This window comes from Halichoeres trimaculatus, unplaced genomic scaffold, assembly GCF_033239565.1.
Source record: "Halichoeres trimaculatus isolate MK-OKI-2021-1 unplaced genomic scaffold, fHalTri1.1 fHalTri1_scaffold_17, whole genome shotgun sequence".
NCBI classification, from domain to species: Eukaryota; Metazoa; Chordata; class Actinopteri; order Labriformes; family Labridae; genus Halichoeres; species Halichoeres trimaculatus.
Genome location: NW_027437195.1, coordinates 26822718 through 26840540, shown reverse-complemented (window position 1 = coordinate 26840540; position 17823 = coordinate 26822718). Strand labels below are relative to the sequence as shown.

Sequence of the window (17823 nt, the reverse complement as noted above, 5' to 3'; positions counted from 1 at the left end):
CCATTTGCACTCTGTGTAAACACTTCCCCCACCTAAGTGCTTGTTTAATCTGCCGGAGATGATGTGTGGGTGAAATGCACTCACTGGAACAAATCTCACTTTAGGTGTTCAGCTGGCTAAGAGACCGTCGTACTGTTTGCCCGATGACGACTGATAAATTTCACCCTCAACAGTTGTTGGGAACAAAAAAACCTGTTGATCAGGCTCGCTTACTCAACTTCGGCTGCACCACAAAAATCTTTCACAGGTGGAGAAATGTGCAGAGTAAGCCAGCAATAAGTAGGACAGAGCACACAAACACAAGTTCATACAATCAACTGTTATTTTATATTTTTTTGCATTTTACAATTCAAGACTCTGGCATTAAACATGCATTGCTTTCTCCTAAAACACACTTAAAACCACACTACCGATAAAACAAATCACTTCTTGAAATCAAAGAATAACTGAATAGCAAATGATTTTTTATAGTATTTACATTTTTTTTCTTTAAATTCAACTCTGAAACCTCCATTTATAAAGTAAAAGGAAAGTTAATGATTTAAGTGCTCTAGAGCACCAAGCCTCAAATATAATATGAAGTAAACTTCAAGCTAAAATATACTGTAGTTTTTACGATGCTAGCTCACACCCATAATTCCAGCAGAAACATTTCCTTTTTTATTTATCATATTCAATAGCGGAAGCCATTAAAAACTGCAATGATTACCTAAGACTATTCCATCAAATCAAGTAAATGGAAAAACAAAATAAATTATTCTACCTCTGGGTGTAAAATGGGACTTAAAGCTCCCCAGATAGATTCATCTTTAAATCTGCAGGCGTAATTAAAAACCAAACATCAGAGTTAAGCTGTGATGTATGTCAGTCGCTCAAAAACATCAGGCCGTGTTGGTTTGGCTCGGCGGCCTCATAAGGGGTCAGTCCTTCACAATTTCTGTCTGTAGCTGTCATCGTGATTGTCTTGGAGAAAAAAAAGATTTTAAGATCTGAGGAAATAAGATGTGTAAGTGATGTCACTTTCACACCCCAAAAACTCAACTTGGAAGACTTGAAAAGCAAATTTTGTACTTTTTGGTTGCAGATCGCCCTTTTTTTTTTTCTTCCTACAGATTCATCTTAAGGCACACAAGACTACCTGCAGTATCTCTTATCTTGGCAAACTAGAATCACAGTTCAACAGGCTGAGAGCTCTTTACAGACCAGAGCTGTTTACAGATTGAGATCAACAAACGTGTCGAAGAGTTTTGGCATCTTGAGAAAGAGAAGATAAAGGCAAAATGCAGGGAATGCATTTTTTTGTTGCTTTTTTTTTGTAAACGTTAAGAGCTGTGAGGCGCACAGATTCAAGCTCTCTGCCTATACTTGCTTGCTTTTTAAAATGAAATGCACTGATAAAAACAATCAAATTACGTCAACCACGCTCAGATCTCTTCATACCCAAACAGTTTGCCGCTGAAAAGAGCTAGCGCTGAGCCCAGAGCTGCTGCTGCTGCTGCTGCCGCCTCGCTCTGCACCTCTGCTATCCAAACCCACACCCACAGGAGGGGAGCTTCATTTATTCGGAGCAGCACTTTCCTTCTTCCCGGCTCCAGGGTCAGACTTCTTCCCCTGGTTGGCGGCGGCGGCTGTTTTCTGGGCGTTGTCTTTGGGTGCGTTCTGTGCGGTGGTGGCAGCAGTGGTGGGTTGAGTCGCAGTGTTAGAGGATTTAGAGGCCTGCGCTGGTTTTGAGGTAGTGTTGGAGGGGTGTCTCCGACGCCTCCCCTCATCCCCGGCCGAGGATGAGTGACGCCTCCTTCTGCCTCCCTCTTCTCCCATCGGGGGCTGTGGACACAAAGTTTGGAAGTCAGGACCGGAGGATAAAGAAGGAGCCAGGAAATCCCCAAAGATCAATGATGTGTGATACAAACAGGAGCCTGAGCACCTGAAGTCACACATCAAAGACTTTGGGGATATGTTTTTGAATATGAGTGTTTGTGTTCCTACATCAGGATCAGACACTCACCACTACCCTGAAGTCCTCCAGGTTCTTAAACTTCGAGAGGTGTTCCCGCAGTTTGGGGTCAATGGGCTGGTTCTTTATCCTTGAATACTTCAGAAAGGCCCAAAACTTCTCCAGTCCGTACAGCTGGCCTGTTGATTCAGAGTTCATTCAGCGTCAAAAACAAAGCTGACACTTAAATGTACAACGATGACACCAAGATCCAGAGATAATATAAGGGTTTTTTCCAGAGGATTCCTGCCTACACCAATTTCTTAATCTGTGTTAAACTAAAGCTCCTCTTTGTGTTTAGTCCAAGGTACAATCCTGATCCAAACTATAAGACCATTTGAAAAATGGCGCAAATCAACAATTTGCTCTGTTGGGTCTTAAATGGGTTCTAGGAAGATTTTTAAAATGCTAAAAAAAAGAAACGAGAGTAAGACAAAGAAAGATCAGACCAAGGGTTTGCAACCTGCAGCTAAGTATTCTTTCAAAAGGTCTCAAAATTTTGCATTTTATTACAATTTGACTGTTTTTGAAATTTTGCATAAAAATTGAAAAAACATAGAAATAAAATAAAAATATTAAAAAAGAAAGACATTTTTTAAAGAATTTGGGGCAAATTGTAGATTTTTCTTCCATTTTCCCAAATTTTGCATTTTTTATTTTATTTTTTTATACTTTTGTGAATTTTTCAAATTTCAGTTTTTCTTTTTTAATTCATTTTTTAACTTTTGCAAGTTTTAGAAATCTTTATTTTTTAATTTTTTTGCAAATTTATTAAAATAAAAAAAAGGACAACACATTTACAGTTCTATAACTTTAAAAAACTTCTTGTTTAGATAAGTATTCCTTGGATTTTAACAAGAATTTTAAACACTATATTGTCTTTTTGTGAAGATAAAGAAGATTTTGTGGCTCTGGAATAATTCTAATCCAGGTGAGCTGAAGTAAAATGGCTACAGACCCCTGCAACAGAATATTTCACTTTAACTGCTGTTTTACAATAAATTGCGTACTCAATTTTCTTTGTCTCACTCTCATGTCTTCTTTTGTATGTTTTTAAGATCCAACAAAATGTAAATTTGTGCAATTTTTCTCATGGTCTTAAAGTTTGGATCAGGAGTATAATATTTTTTTCTCTTAAACAGTGAACTTAGGAATCAGTGGCGCTCCTCTTTTTTTGGCTCCTTAATTTCAGTATTTCTGAAAGTGTGAGCTCCTTTAGCAGAAAGAGCAAAAACTCCTAGGAACTTGTCAAACCCGGATTTTAAAGACCAACAAAGAGAATGAAACCTGAGACAGTTAGCTAGTAGAATAGTGAAAATAAAATTAGGAGGAAAATAGATGAATGTTCAGTTAGTTAATTTCACCCTCTCGCTGCTGCTACAGCTGAACTTTCCGTTTAGAGATTCAGAAAATAGAGGAAGGTAAATATGATGCAAAAAGTCAAACTTTTAATTGAGCAATGTGCGGAAATGACTGATACTTCATATAATTTCCCTCAACAGGAAGTTCAGTGAGGAGATGTCTTTTCAATCAGATATTTTCTTGGCACTGTCGTAACATCAGAGAGCTCTGAGATAAGGAAACACCTCACGTGAAGCAGGTTTTGACTCGTTACTACCAGGAGGTGACTGTGGGCATGTTACTGTTATCGTGGTGCCACCTCTGACAGCTCGGCCTCTGGCCTGTAATGTTATCCCAGCATTAAACCCATTCAGCTGGAAGTAAGAGGCTGCAGAGTTCACTGAGAGTCCTGTGTTCTGCTTCAGCGGGTCACTCCCGGTGTTGAAAGACGTTGAGGAATCGACTTTAATCCCATTTTTCCACTTTTCACGCAACAACACACCCAGATTATGACGGGTGAGCTCGAGCCCTGTGAACTCTTGAACTGGGTCAGGCAGGTTTACAGGACTCAGGTTAATAACGCTGATTATGCAGCACTAATCAGCTGCATGTGTGCAGCTTTAAAACACATATAAATGTAGTTTTACAAATCTCTCTTTGACTTTTTCTTTCACACATCTGTCAATCTCTTCCAAAAGTCTGGGGAGAGGAAGGTTGGTTATCAAACCAGAACGTGGTGAAAATGGTGGCAATAATGTTTTGTCACGGTGTCAACCGGCAAGGGTGAGATGTGTTTAGCCCCATTTCAACCAAGCGGTGCGGGTTGGATCAGTTGAGCCTGGTCCTTTTTGTGTTTCCATTGTTTACCGTGCCCTTCTTGGTAGGCGGCGTGTAAGACGGATGCTGATAGCCGCATTAGTTACATCGATGTGTCGTATCTTAAACATAACCCTGTAGTTTCACTTAATCTGCATGGCAGACGACTGCAACACTTTGTGCTGTAAAAAAATGGCCGTCGAAGTGAGGCTGCCACAAAATCTGCTCCCCCTGGTGGCTGGCTGCAGTATAGGTCAAAAACTCCATCTCCCCAGTCATTCCAGATGGGCTGTGGTCAAACTTTAAAAAATTAAGACACCTCTTGGAAATGTTTCTCACGTCTGATTGTTGTGGTGATTTGAAGATATCGTTTGGCTGCCTTGTATTCAAGTCCTCTTTTTTCTAAAAAGTTTTGTTTTCATTGGTTATAAGAGGTTAAAAATGAGGTTTTACGTCACATTTAACAATGATTAACAGCTGCCGTTCTTGTGTATTTTTTTCGGGGATTGTAAAATATGTTGGGAGGTATTATTTTCGTCACCCAAGCTCCACTCAGATTCTCCCAGAATCCCTCACAGTCTCTACTGCGCAGACTCTGGCTGCACAACTGCCACCAATGGCCGCGCCTGTGACAGGGGAATTTTGGCTCCAAAACCGTACAATGGTCCGGTGTGTGTTTGTTGTGTTGGAGACATAGACCGTGTGAGTGCAGAAACCCTGTGTATCATGGTTATCTACTTCCTCTTCCAGCCAAAATCCATAGAAATCACATTACCGCGGTGTGTTAATGGAGCTATGCTCAGTCTGTTCTCAATCTGACTAATCTGTTTAGATGCATCTTAATAGTCCCATCTCAGTCTGACTAAGCTTATAGTCCAGTTTTTGAGGCTGCATGGATGTACTGACTGATAAAAGCTAAACTTCATGACATGAGGGGTGTGTGAACATGCTACTCTGAAGTTTTCAGGGGTCAAAACGTGTCTTGATAGTCACTTTAAGGGGAGCTGTGTTTGTTGGTGCCAGTTGTGTGGTTTCACGTTAAACCCATGGGACAGAAGTTTGGAAAGCTGATGTAAATTACCTTTCTCAAAGTCTTTGATGGTCTCTTCTTGAAAGTCCTTGAACAGATCTAACCTGAATCTCTTCTCCAAACCGTAGCTGTAGTACCTGAAGAGGCACTCCAGTCCATACCTGAGGGAGAGAAACAAATATTTAGCTGCACTCTGACCCCAAACATGACTCAACAGGTGACACCCAGCTTCAATCTGGCCTGAAGACACAGGTATGTTTACACAGAGCGTATATTCAGAGCTGTCATTGATTCAGTGTGAGATGATCTTTATGCTGTCAGACATTTTCCCATACGTCCCTCCACAAAGACAGCTCTGTCTCTCTCGTTATTGATGGCTGGGATAAAAGTGGTGGAGAAACCAGACGGACGGGTCCTCCAGTTTTTCTCTCAGCTGCTGCTCGAACAGCTGATGGGGTTGTTTGATTGTCTGCTCACACACACACTGACACACACACACACACACCCTGAACGACACTCAGCCCCACTTTTCACAACTAGGGCTGAGCTGCCTACTTATGCCACAAGTATGTGAGTTTGGCAGGTGAGTGAGGTCGCTCCTGGCAGATATACAACAATGCTACAGTGAAGCAGCCTCCCCTGTTAACCCTCTGCTCTCCAATCAGGGATGAATGAGTTAACCACCTTTACAAGAGGATTGTGGGTAAACTTTGTGAACAAGAGCCAGATACAACAAAAAAATCAGATTCAGTCATTAAAACTTCATCTATTTAATTTGTATCGCGTAGTCTTGGGTGGAAAGTTACTTGGATTCCTCACATTTCTTTTTTACTTCTTCTCTTCTATTTCTTTTTACTGGTTGTTTTTATGATGTAAATCACTATGTAACTCTGTTTTGAAAAATAAATAAAGTTTATTATTATTTTTACCAAAAGGGTCGCCCGAGGAGTACCCCAAGGATCTGTGATTGGTCCAATATTATTCATACTGTATATTAAAATATTTTATTTGAATACATTATTTTTGTAGATGACACAAAATAACCTCTTGACTGACACTGAAAGTGAGCTGGAAGGTCTAAAAACTTGGTTTAATGATAATTAACTAACTCTTAATATTAAAAAAAACTAAAGTCATTAAATAAATGAGGATATTTTAACCAAAAATCAATAATGTTTGCATAGAATAAGTTTTCCAAACTAAATTTCTTGGGGTTGTGACTGACAATAATCTAACATGGAAGCAACATATTGATTATATAAAAGGTAAAATCTCAAAGTCAGTGGCAATTCTGTTGAAATCTAGAGATTTTTTTTTAATTATAAGGCATTAAAGATTATCTATTATTCATGTATTGTTCCCTACATGTCTAAGTGTGTAGAATTGTGGGATCTACATATAAAAAAAAGCCATATGCATCACCAATAAGACTGATTACTACGCTCACACTGATCCTTTATTTCTAAATTCACACATTATCACATTCTCTGACTTTTTTTACTATAAAATAATGCAAATAATGTTAACAACAAAACTAAATTCACTTCCAGGTTCTGTGCAAAAGTTCTTTACAATTCAGGAGACTCGATATAATGTAAGAGGTGTTTGCAAGTTTTCTGTTCAGGAAGCTGAAAAAGGTCTAAAATGGAGATGTGTTTGTGTTGTTTGGGTGAAACTGTGAAATGATGCAAATATAAACTTAAAAACCTGTAATTTGGGTTACATTTTCAGAAAAATGCTTTGTTAAGGTTTTTTTTTTTCAAAATTAGTGTTGATCATGTGAAGATAATAATGTTGTTGATTCCTTTAATCTCTGGATTTTGGTAGCTTCATATTTATTTTTTTTACATATGTAAGCTAGGACCAGATGAGCATCCTGCTCCTGACAGGCCTTTTCAGTCACTACCTATTATAAGAATTTTGGTCTAAAACGTCTGCCTTGTGACAAATATTGTATTATGTATAACAGCTGAATAAATCTAGCTTACTTGTCTAACTTTTATTTGTCTCCCTTGCAGCTTATTACCTCCGCTGAGGAAGTTATGTAACAAACAGATCTTGATGAAACTTTCATGAACTGTCCAAAATGGGATAAGGAAGAGGTGATTAAATTTTGGAGGTGATCTGGATCACCGTCTGGATCCAGGTATTTTTTAAAGGATTCTTTATCATTGTGAGATAGGGCTGTTTTCACCATATGTGTCTATAACTCCGCCATAAATGGTCAGATTGCTTTGCAAAACAATACAAGACAAGGTCACCATAATTTCTGACAGATGTTAAAGTACAATCCAGATCCTGGTAATAATCTGGATACTAAGATCTGGAATATGAAATATGTACTGGGTCATCATCATTTTCAACACTGTCAGGAAACTAATTATCGTACAAACCTGCAACTAACACCAAATTGTAGCAGACAGTCTGCTGAAAGGGAGTATAACATTAAAGAAGGACTAAAGTGTTGGTGACAATCACAATATGCTTGGTGGAGGTCTGTGTTCTCTGAGTGCTTTTCTAGTTCAACATTTTTTTGCCGATTCATTGATCCTTCAGGTAAAAAGAAACCCTGTGACCACTGAACAATGGTATCAGGTAAGTAGGGATCCACCTGGAGCAGGTGACTTTAGGCCTCTAAGATGTGGTCCTCCTCACCTGTTGTTTTCTTTTGCGTCTTCCAGAGCGGACTGTTTGAACTCCTCGTACATCTTTCTGTTGAAGTTGTCTCTGAGGAAGAAAGACCAGAACCTGAAGAGAGAGTTCATCTCCTGAGACTGGCCGATCCCCAACCGTTTCCTCTCTACAAGGGAAAAGAAATCAGATCAGACACTCCTCTTTTTTTTATTTTGTTGAAAGAATATAAAACTGAGCTTCAGTAAAAATAAAACGCACCGTTCAGGCACCGTCGGCGAAACTTGTGGTATCCCTGCTGGGTGAAGCCGTTGTCTCTCAGCAGCTCGTGGGATGGATGCCAGAATTTGGGCAGAGACTGAGGGGTGCAGCCGTAGCTCCCCGTCAGAGGGGCTCCTTCGGATGGAGAGGCGTTGGAGCTGCTGCAGGACGACGAAGGGAGGAAGGAAAATGTTTGAGTGTGGATATTTACGTTTCTTCAGCTGCCATTTGTGCCATATTTGAAATGTACAAATTATTAAGACTTTATAGTCATTAAATTCGTTCTTATTTGTTGGAAGACTTCATGAGGATTTGTGGAAACCCTCAATGAACTCAAGCACAGTTTGTATTATCAGAGTAAAGTTGATAAAGGGGAAAACGGTCCAGCTGGAGAATCCTAACTACAGGAAGAGTTTGAAAAGTGTCAAACTGAATGAAAAGGAAGAGATGAGTTAGTGTTCTTCTGTTGCTTCCTGTTTCCTGAATCTGTGCAGGTGTTAAAGCTGCTGAAATATCCAGTAAATAAAAAAGTTTCGGACCTGATGGAGGCCGAGCGTGGCCGGTGCTCACGCGAGTCCATCACCCAGCCGATGTGGGCTTCTTGAGGAGGGTTTGAACTGTGGCTGGTTTTCTTCTTCCTTGGTGTCTGAGGAGTGAATCAGAGCAACAGATTGGTTCAATTCATGAAAAGGGGATTGTGATGGGACTAAGGACAGTTTGACGTATATCTGAAACACATATAATCAAACTCCTTCAAAGTCCAACTCCTTTATTTGGTGTTAAACCCTTTCAAACAAACAGTATGGTATAAAAAGAAAAAGGACATTTGCATAAGCTGCTACACTCATGCAAAACAGGTAAGAAGGAGGTGGTGTTAACCTGGAGTTTAAACTGAAGGTGTTTCTAGAAACCCAAAATGCAAAAAGGAAATTACACTAACAAAAGAGGGACATGCAAAGAGTCTGCACATCAGGAGCTGGGTTAAAAAAAACCATCACAGAAATTAACTGTTAGAAAGTTTTGACAAAACTTCACGTTTTTCTATGGGACTCGTCTCGATGAGGAACTAAAACAGGACCTTTTGTCGTGCACTCACCTGTCCGTCGATGGTGCCACTCTCCTTCATGACGGGGTAGAAACGTGGCGTCTTGTTGGGGTCTTGGCGTCCGGGGGTGCGGGGCGTTCTTGGCGTTCTGGGTTGATGAGAGCGGGGTGACTCTGGGACCGTTGTCGGCAGAGAGCGGGCTAATTCTGCTCCACTATCCACTGAGGACAAACAGGCGATAAAGACGGCGTTTGATCGCTTTCAGATCATCATGATGTGATGAATAATCTCAGGGTTTACTTGACAGATTGTGTAATCTTTATACATTTAATCCTTTATTGTAGAAATCTATTCAAAAGTATGCGGTGTAAATGAATGAAAAGTCACATTTAAAGCTGAAAAATTAAGACCTCATAGTAAGACATATAAGATATTAAAGCTGATTGGCCATTGTGGTCTTTCTTATCGTCCTGAAGCCTCTCTAAGGTTTCTGTGTTGGTCAGATACAGTGTGTGCATGGCAGTGAGCAACCGCTCTGGCACAGATTTTGGGGATTACAGGCTAAAAAGTTTGGGAACGCCTCATTTAATTGGCAAGAAAAGGGTTTAAATCCAAAAAACGTCAGAAATCAGAGATTTTAACTCAACAAATAAAACCATCCAAACAGAGGAAACAGTAAACAGGAGGATTGTTTTTTATAGCAGACTCACCTGGCACTGGAAGAGGAGGGACCTCCTGGTTTGAGTCAACGGGCATTTTGGGCGTGAGAGTGTCAAACTCGTCTTGGCTGATCATGTTCAACTTCTTAAAGCTCTCCACTTCCTGCTGAGAAACACAAAGACACACAGAGAGTTAAAACACAGAAGCAGGAAAGGAGCTCTGTGAAAATTAGGGAGCAACAAAGTGAACAGGAAGGAGTCCCAAAACCTCAAAATACAAGACAAACAAATAAACAAATGTGATATAAACATGTAAGGAACCTTCATTACCCTTAATACATTTGGTCTGGAGTTGATCATACACAACTCTCCAAAGCATTTAGATCAACATGTTATGTGTTTACAGGTTTAAGTCCTTTAAGAACAGCTGGATTTATAAAATGGACACATGGATAAAATCGCACACACGCATGGCCCGCCTACGTCACCGTTAAGCGTCTCTTTACATGAAGCGTGATCTCATCAGAGTCAGCACAATGAGACACAGGGAGCACTGCTACAACTTTAGAGACTTTTGGACTTATGGTAAGTCATTTTGGCCCGACACAGCCCTATAACACCCCTGCTTTGTTAAATTGATTGTCATGGATCCCACGCGCTGTCCTCGTGCTTGTGCTCGTGCATGAAGTAAACTGTGCCGAAGCCCACCTTTCCGAAGTGTGCCAAAGCAAAGAAGTGAATCGTGCTCAAGCATAGGGATGGGTACCTTTCACATTAAAAACGATATGGTACCGACGCCCGGTACCTGCTAATCGGTACCGGTACCCAACGGTATCACTTTTCTGTGCTTTTTTGTGTTTATGTGGTAAAAAAATCTCAATTTGTTTCATAATAAAATATATATTTTTTTCAACTTAACATATTTATTCGTCAATATGTAATCTTGCAATGTTGTGTTTATAACCAGCATGGAAAATCAACTACTCTTCCACTCTCTCAGAGTCACAAGAATGCATTTAGGTACCGTAATATGGTACCTTTTGATTTTACATGAATCGGAACCAGGTACTTTTGACAGAATTCAGTCGGTACCTATAAAACTACTGAACCACTACTACTACTGAAATGTGTCTCATTTCTGACCTGAGCCTTTTCAAATCTATACTGAAAACATATTTATTTAGGATGGCTTTTAATACCCAGTGGTGTGGTGACACTTTTACTCTGTTTTACTTTATTTTATTGTATTTCCCCCCCCCACCTATTGTAAAGCCCTTTGGTTCACCGAAAGGGTTGTTGTAAAGAACTGTATAAATAAAGAACATTTACAAAGAACATTTACAAAAGTACCTAATTAGGTATCCATCCCTACTCAAGCACACCATGGTTGTGATCACACTGGCCATTTGAAACATGCTTTAGGGCTAAAGCATGTTCAAGCACAGGATGGTTTGCCAGTGTGACTGGCAAAACTTTATTTACTGTAGAAAACTTCAGCCATTTTTTATTTTTTTATTTAACTTTATAAAACATGCTGCTAAGCCTGGGAGCTCTTTAATAAACTCGTGCTTAAAGGTATTTAAATAAAGTTAAGTGTTGGAGTTTTGTTCAAAATTTTGACCCCAATATTTTTACTTTGACTGCAAATAAATATCGGCTTCAAATATCGGATACCGGCCTCCTTGAATACAAATAATCGGTATCAGTATCGGCCTGGAAAAACCCATATCAGTCTATCTCTAATCTGCAACCATAAAAATGTACGTTTTTAAATTAATTTGAGGGAATAAACCTGAGTGTCATATCAAGGAAGTGTTTCTTTTGATTCATTTTTTCTTTGTTGAGTTTGCAGTTGTAATTTTACAATTCAGGGTTGCTTTGCTTGTCATTATTCTGTAAAAAAAGAAATTTATATTTTAAATGTTATTTATTTTATTTTTTTGCAAATCTAAAGGCATGCTTGCTAAATTTTTGATCATTTTGTGGGTAAAGGGGCCATACCATAAGACTTTTTCTTCTTTCTGCTTCTTTTCATTCATTTTGAGACTTGTTTTGTTTTTGTATTGTACTTATTTTTTTTATGTCATCAAGAATGAAATAAAGACAAACTAAAACTAAAATCTATTTTTGCTTCATACCAGTTTTGTTTTGCATTAGTGTGCAGAAAAACTCCTCAAACAAACAGGAGTAGTGAGTGTATCTCTGCTCTGCCTCTCAGGGTGTTTGAACTGATAACACGGAGGTGTCACGGTGGTTAATAACACCAGATACGCCGGCCGCTGCAGCCATGACAGCCTGTGGGACACCCAGCAGATGTGCGGCGTACTTTGAACTCAACACGTCAGCGTAGAGAAAAAAAAAAGAAGTCCCAGTGACCTTGGAGCGTGTGTGAGTATGTGTGTTCAGGCGTGACATTTCCCACATGTAGAGATATTATTGACAACCTTTGAACTCAGAACGAGCTGGCTGCTGAAAACGCGTCGGCGACAATGAAAAGAGAGGAACTTGTTTCTTAGTTTTATAAAATGTCCTTCTCAGAGGATGATAATCAAAAGAAAATTAAGCTTTTAAACTTTTCACGGATGATCTCAGGATTCAGAAAGCTTCCATCTCTGTGTCTTCTTCCTGATTGTAGCTCTACGAGTACATCCATACATCATCTTGGAGCCTGTCACAGCTGTTACTGGTCGAGAGGCGGGGCTCATCCTGAACAGACCACCAGCCTATCACAGAGCTCACAACCCTCACACACACACACACACACACACACTCACACTCATACCTACAGGCAATTTAGAGTCACCAATCAACCTGACAAGCTTGTTTTTTGACTGTGGGGGGAAGCTGGAGAGAATCCAGGCGTGCACAGGGGGAACATACCACGAGGCTCCGTCAGGCGTCCCTCCTTCACATGCAAAACTAAAATTTTTGCTGAATATTTAACTCAGGTGTTTAATTTGATTGCTTCAGCTGCTGCACAGCTTTTGCACATGAAATCAAAGACTCTAAGCATTTGAGGTACATGTTGTGACAGGATCAGCTCGCTAAAAGTGGGAGGTAAAAAGTAAGCAAAAAGGGGAACAAAACAGCAAAAATTATAATTAAATGAATTCTTGTTCTTGGCACATGATCCCTGTATTTAAAAGATGTAATAGGTGCAATAAAATAATACTAAAGTGAACGAAAGGTTATAAAAAGGGAGGATGTTGCATGGGGGAAGAGGTGTGTGTGACCAGGAGGGAAAGTGTGTACAGAGAAAGTGAGCAGAAGCTATGGACTACTGAATTGCTATGAAGTACGGTGGCCCTGAGAGCTCACAGTTCTGCAACTTAAAAAAAAACACAAGCAAAAGTACAAACCACAAGCAACTTGAGAAAACATCTTCATCAATATGACAAAAAGTGCAAAGAGTTTAGAAAAGATTCACACGTTAGAAAAACTGAAAAACTGCTTCAACATGAAGCGAGTCTGGACATGTGCATCACTTTTAAGTGTCCTCTGGAAACACTTCCTTGCGCATGTTTTCTAATGTGTTGAGTTCTTTGCAGAGTGTTTTCTAAATGCTGCGCATGTGTTGTCAAATTGATGAAGATGTTTGTGTTTTGTCTTTTTGCATGTGTTTTCTTAAGTTGTAGTGCTGTAGAGCTCTCAGGGCCACCGTAACAAAGTAAACTGACAATAAATTAAAGGAGTTCGGAACAATTTAAAGCAGAAGAACACGCGGAGGAGAACAAAAAAAACAGGTGCCCGTTTTTACCTTCCTGCCTAAACCTTGTTAAGAGTGTTATCTTTTTTCCTCCTATACCAGTGATTTTTCTTGATGGATCATTTGTGTTTTTGGATTGTTTTTGACTTCTTTTGTTGGATAACTGGGCTGTTTTGAGCACAGACTTTCAGGGCAGGAAGATCGCAGATGCACAAACAGTTTGTTTCGGTTAAAAGGTAGGGCTGGGACGATATGCTATTTTCGCAATTTCCTTGGTTGCCCATTTAATTCAAATAGTGATTCTTCAATATTTACCATATTTGCAATTTTTAGTTTGCTTTTTTGACACTAGACCATGCGAAAAAGTTGGGAAAAAAGACTGAAATGAAGAATTTGAAGTTAAAATAAATGTTTGTTGGACAAAGAATCCCAATCTTGATATTGTCACATAAAAAAGCCTGATATATCATATTTCGATTTTTTCTCCCACCCCTACTGAAAGGACTCATAATATCAATGGTATTGATGGGGATTGTGTTTTTGTTAGAGGGGAATTTAAGTTTATTTAGAAAATTGTACAAGTTCAATTTTGTTATTTGTGTTTTTTCACTTGTCATTGAGACATTGGCTTGTGTAAAAACTAAAGAGCGCATCATTGTCTGAAAGCTTTTTGGTTTGTTGGGATCCTATTTAAAAATTGTCTTTACACACAGGGAGTATAAATAGCTATTTTCTCTGTTTAACCAGATTTTCGCTCAACTATCAAATTCCCTCAGAGTCCCCCTTCGAAGTAACGCGGTATCTGTCAGAGTCTGACAAACAATGTTTGCAGAACTACAAACAGAAAAGCTGAACCATCTGAAGAAAGTGGCTCAGGATTCACAGTTTAAGGCAAGGATGATTTTTTCATCATGTGTGTTTTCAAACGCTCATGGACACGAGAAGGGGTTACTGAACATGATCTCTTCAAGCATAAAAAATGTTTAATTCCTGACTACAACATTAGCAGAGTAACACTGAAGCTTCTCCACGGCTGTAAACGTTCAATACTTTTAGAAAATGACATAACGCTGTGTAACTCAGACTGCGTTTCTGCATCCTGTTTCTGCAGACGAGGCAACTTTTCCAAAAGCAGGTCACACTCCTCTCTGGCAGCAGCTGTGTGACACACATGTAGTCTGCAGACTCACACAGTAGGTAATAAATACTCGTTATTTTGGTCCCCCTCTTTGGTGTGACAGCTCTGCTCTAACGCCTGAACAGCAAAGCGTTTCGTAAGAAATCTTGAAACTGAAGGGGAAACACCAGCGCAACATGTGTGTGAGTCCTGATAGAACAATTTCTGTTTTTCACGGTGACATCAGGCACAATGTAAATGTTCAGTCGCCTCAGAGTTCAACAGTCAAGAAGCTCACTGACCCATTTTTCAGTCCCAGGATTGAATGTCAGGTCCCTCGCCTCCACTGTCTGCCGCCTTATTTAAGACTCAGGGATCTGGATTTCCATCTGAATGATCTGATATTTTAAAGAAGCTCCATTTGTGCATCAGTCTTGAAATAATCCTTTTATGCACCCTTTGAATTAAGAAAATGAGACTTTAATCTGTGTCGAACAAGATATTAGTCATCATGTATTGAACTAAAGCGCCTGTGAAATTTCAAAAAGTTTGGAGATTTCAAACATTAGGAAAAGTTTCCAAAAATTATGCTTTTTTTTAAATGCGAAAAAATTTGAAGTTTCAAAAATTCTCAAAGTATCAATAAAATTTTGCAATAAAATAAGAAAATTTGAAAACTTTTCAAAATTAGGAAAATATGCAAAAAAATATATATATATTTTCAAAAACTTCAGTTATTTAATTACAAAAACTTGCAAATCTTAAAAACAAATGAAATTTAATTTATTTTAAAAATGTCAACATTTTTTAAAAACTACTTGAATTAGAAGGAAATTGGTTGATCATTAAGAAATTTGCTAAAAAAAAATTAAATGAAATTTTCCAAATTTGCAAATATTTCTAAAAAATTTAAAATTCCCCCAGAAATTGCAAAATAAAGTAGAAATAAAAAATGCATTTCAGTTTTTTTTTAATTGGGAAAACAAAAAAAAAAATCAAACATTTTCAAAAATTGCAAATTCTTTGAAATTTTAAATATTTGCAAAATTTCAAAACCAATTGAAATTTAATTTATTGCAAAAGAAAAAAAATTGGAAGAATACTCTTATTTGGTTACATAAATTGATGATATCGCTGAACTAGTCTTTTTTAGTTGTTTGCTTATGTCTTGCCACATATCAAGCCTATAATTAATTTGGCACGTTGTCAGTTAAATGAATCCATCCACACAGAATTAAAATCAGTATTTTCTTCCAGATTAGTCTTTTTGTAGATGTAGTTTTCTTCCCAGGGCTGTAAAACTTGAGGTTAGCCACAGGTGCATGGAAAGTTGGTGGGCTGTTGATGTTGTAGGAGGTGAAGTAGAGCGGTGGCAGGCTTTATTGACAGATGGGATGAAGATTTAGTTCAACTAAATGTTAACGCATGATTTTATTTAGAGTCGATGTTGTTCATCATCAATATCCTCTGTAAGATAAACACAAATTATTTATTTTAATATTTTTCTAAAGCTAAAAGGAGCCACTGCAAAGGAAAAGAGCCACAGGTTGCAGACTCTTACTTTATCGTCACATTATAAAAACATTTTGAACGAGTATCAGGAATTCCGGGATAAAACATAAATACTGTTTACATTTGACAGCTGCTGACTCTGAAGACTCTTCTGAAGACCTTTCACTGAAAGCGGTTCAAAATGTGAGAAAACCTCTCGACCTCATTTCTTCTTGCTCAGACTTGACTTGACTCAGTGTTAGAGGTAGATTTATTCCTCAGGTGACACACCTGCTCTAACATGTTCGCTTCCTGAAGATAGCGTTACATTCACAACTGTCGATCTGATGCGGGATGATCTGGGTTTTCTGGAGTAAAGGTCGAACATTTGGATTTCGCTGGTTTTTAACGGATCATTTCAGAGTTTTTCATGCAGAAAACAGCAGAATAAACTAAACAAATGAAAGCACAGTAAAAGAAGGGTGAAAGTGTGACCGATAATTATCATCTTTTCTTACCTTGCTGCACTCGATCTGTTCCTCCCCCTTCCACAGGTCCTGCTCGTAGTAATACAGCCCGTCGTTGATAGCTTTGGCCAGGTCGGTGGTGAGCTTTGCTCGGGACTCGTGGTTTCCTGTCCGGTCTCCACCCGGGTGTTTACGCAGGTATGGGGGCGTCTGGGTGACGATCAGGATCTTGTTGACGTCTTGGTCGTCCAGCTCGTAGTCAGAGTCGTCCTCGTCTGACCAGTCGGTGAACTTGTTTTTCCTCGGCGCCATCTGCTCCATCTCTTCATCGAACATGAAGTCCAGCTCCTCCTGGTCGGGCTCAGTCTGAGTCAGAGGAGTCTGCTGGCTGCGTGGAGACGCTTCGTTACGCTCCTGAAGGAGACAATCAGCACACAGACGTTACAGGAAGAACACAGGAAAAGACGGTTTAATCTACAAACTGAGCTGGAGTAAGAGTTTGACTTTTCTCATATCTATTCTCAGTCCACTGTCGGAAAGGAATTATTCTACCACATTAAAAAAAAAAATTATCCATCATATCTGAGTGTCATATTTTGGGTAACACAGTAAATAAATGATGAGAAGCAGAGACAAAATCAGGGAAGAGAAAAGGTTCAAGGTGACGAGGGAGTGAGAACAAGGAGTACTCAACCGCAGAGGGGAGGAGGTCAGGGAGGAGGTCGGTTGGGAGTGGAGAGGGAGGAGAGGAGCTGACAACACACACGTCATCCGTGTCATGCTGTCAGATGAAAGATGGAGGAGAGGAAGAGGAGGAAACGACAGATGGATGCAGAGGATGATGGAGGTCATGGAGAGGAAGAGGATGAGAAACAGAAAAGTTAAAATGAAGGGATTGAAGAATGAACACCGGATGCTACGAGGTGGAAACTTCCAGCACCTTTGCTTTGCCAGAGTGTTGTCTGTGGCGTTTCTCCACCTGGATCCAGGCGTCAGGGTCGGGCTGGGGGGCGGGGGTGTCTTTGAAGGTGTCGACGTTGGGGAGGGACTCCTGGCTGGAGGAGCTGGGATCAGCCGAGTCCTGAGGCTCAGCAGGGTCAGGAGGAGTCTTCTCTACAGGGGAGGAGGCTGAGAGGCCAGAACACATCAGACTCAGACAAACGACAACACGGCTCTACATCATCCCTCATTAATCCCTCATCACTGGAGATCTACGTAATACAGAAAAACTTCTTCTGAGGAGTTTAATGTTCTATGTCAGAGGTC

At 39.5% G+C, this 17823-nt stretch overlaps 1 protein-coding gene across 6 annotated transcripts in view; it reads right to left on the bottom strand.

The window, feature by feature from the left end:
• Positions 1-453: 453 nt before the first annotated feature.
• larp1b (La ribonucleoprotein 1B) overlaps positions 454-17823 on the bottom strand; it is a 36223-nt gene continuing 18853 nt past the window's right edge. For 2 of the 6 annotated variants that reach the window (XM_074692040.1, XM_074692044.1), the window contains 10 exons: positions 17498-17685; positions 16609-16971; positions 9828-9942; positions 9169-9338; positions 8612-8718; positions 8073-8233; positions 7836-7980; positions 5232-5341; positions 2006-2133; positions 454-1824 (listed from right to left, as the gene is read on the bottom strand). In XM_074692040.1, coding sequence (XP_074548141.1) covers positions 1555-1824; positions 2006-2133; positions 5232-5341; positions 7836-7980; positions 8073-8233; positions 8612-8718; positions 9169-9338; positions 9828-9942; positions 16609-16971; positions 17498-17685 — 1757 coding nt within the window. In that variant the 3' untranslated portion in view covers positions 454-1554. The remainder of the gene's footprint in view (positions 1825-2005; positions 2134-5231; positions 5342-7835; positions 7981-8072; positions 8234-8611; positions 8719-9168; positions 9339-9827; positions 9943-16608; positions 16972-17497; positions 17686-17823) is intronic. The other 4 variants (XM_074692043.1, XM_074692042.1, XM_074692041.1 and 1 more) reach the window with 3 other exon arrangements.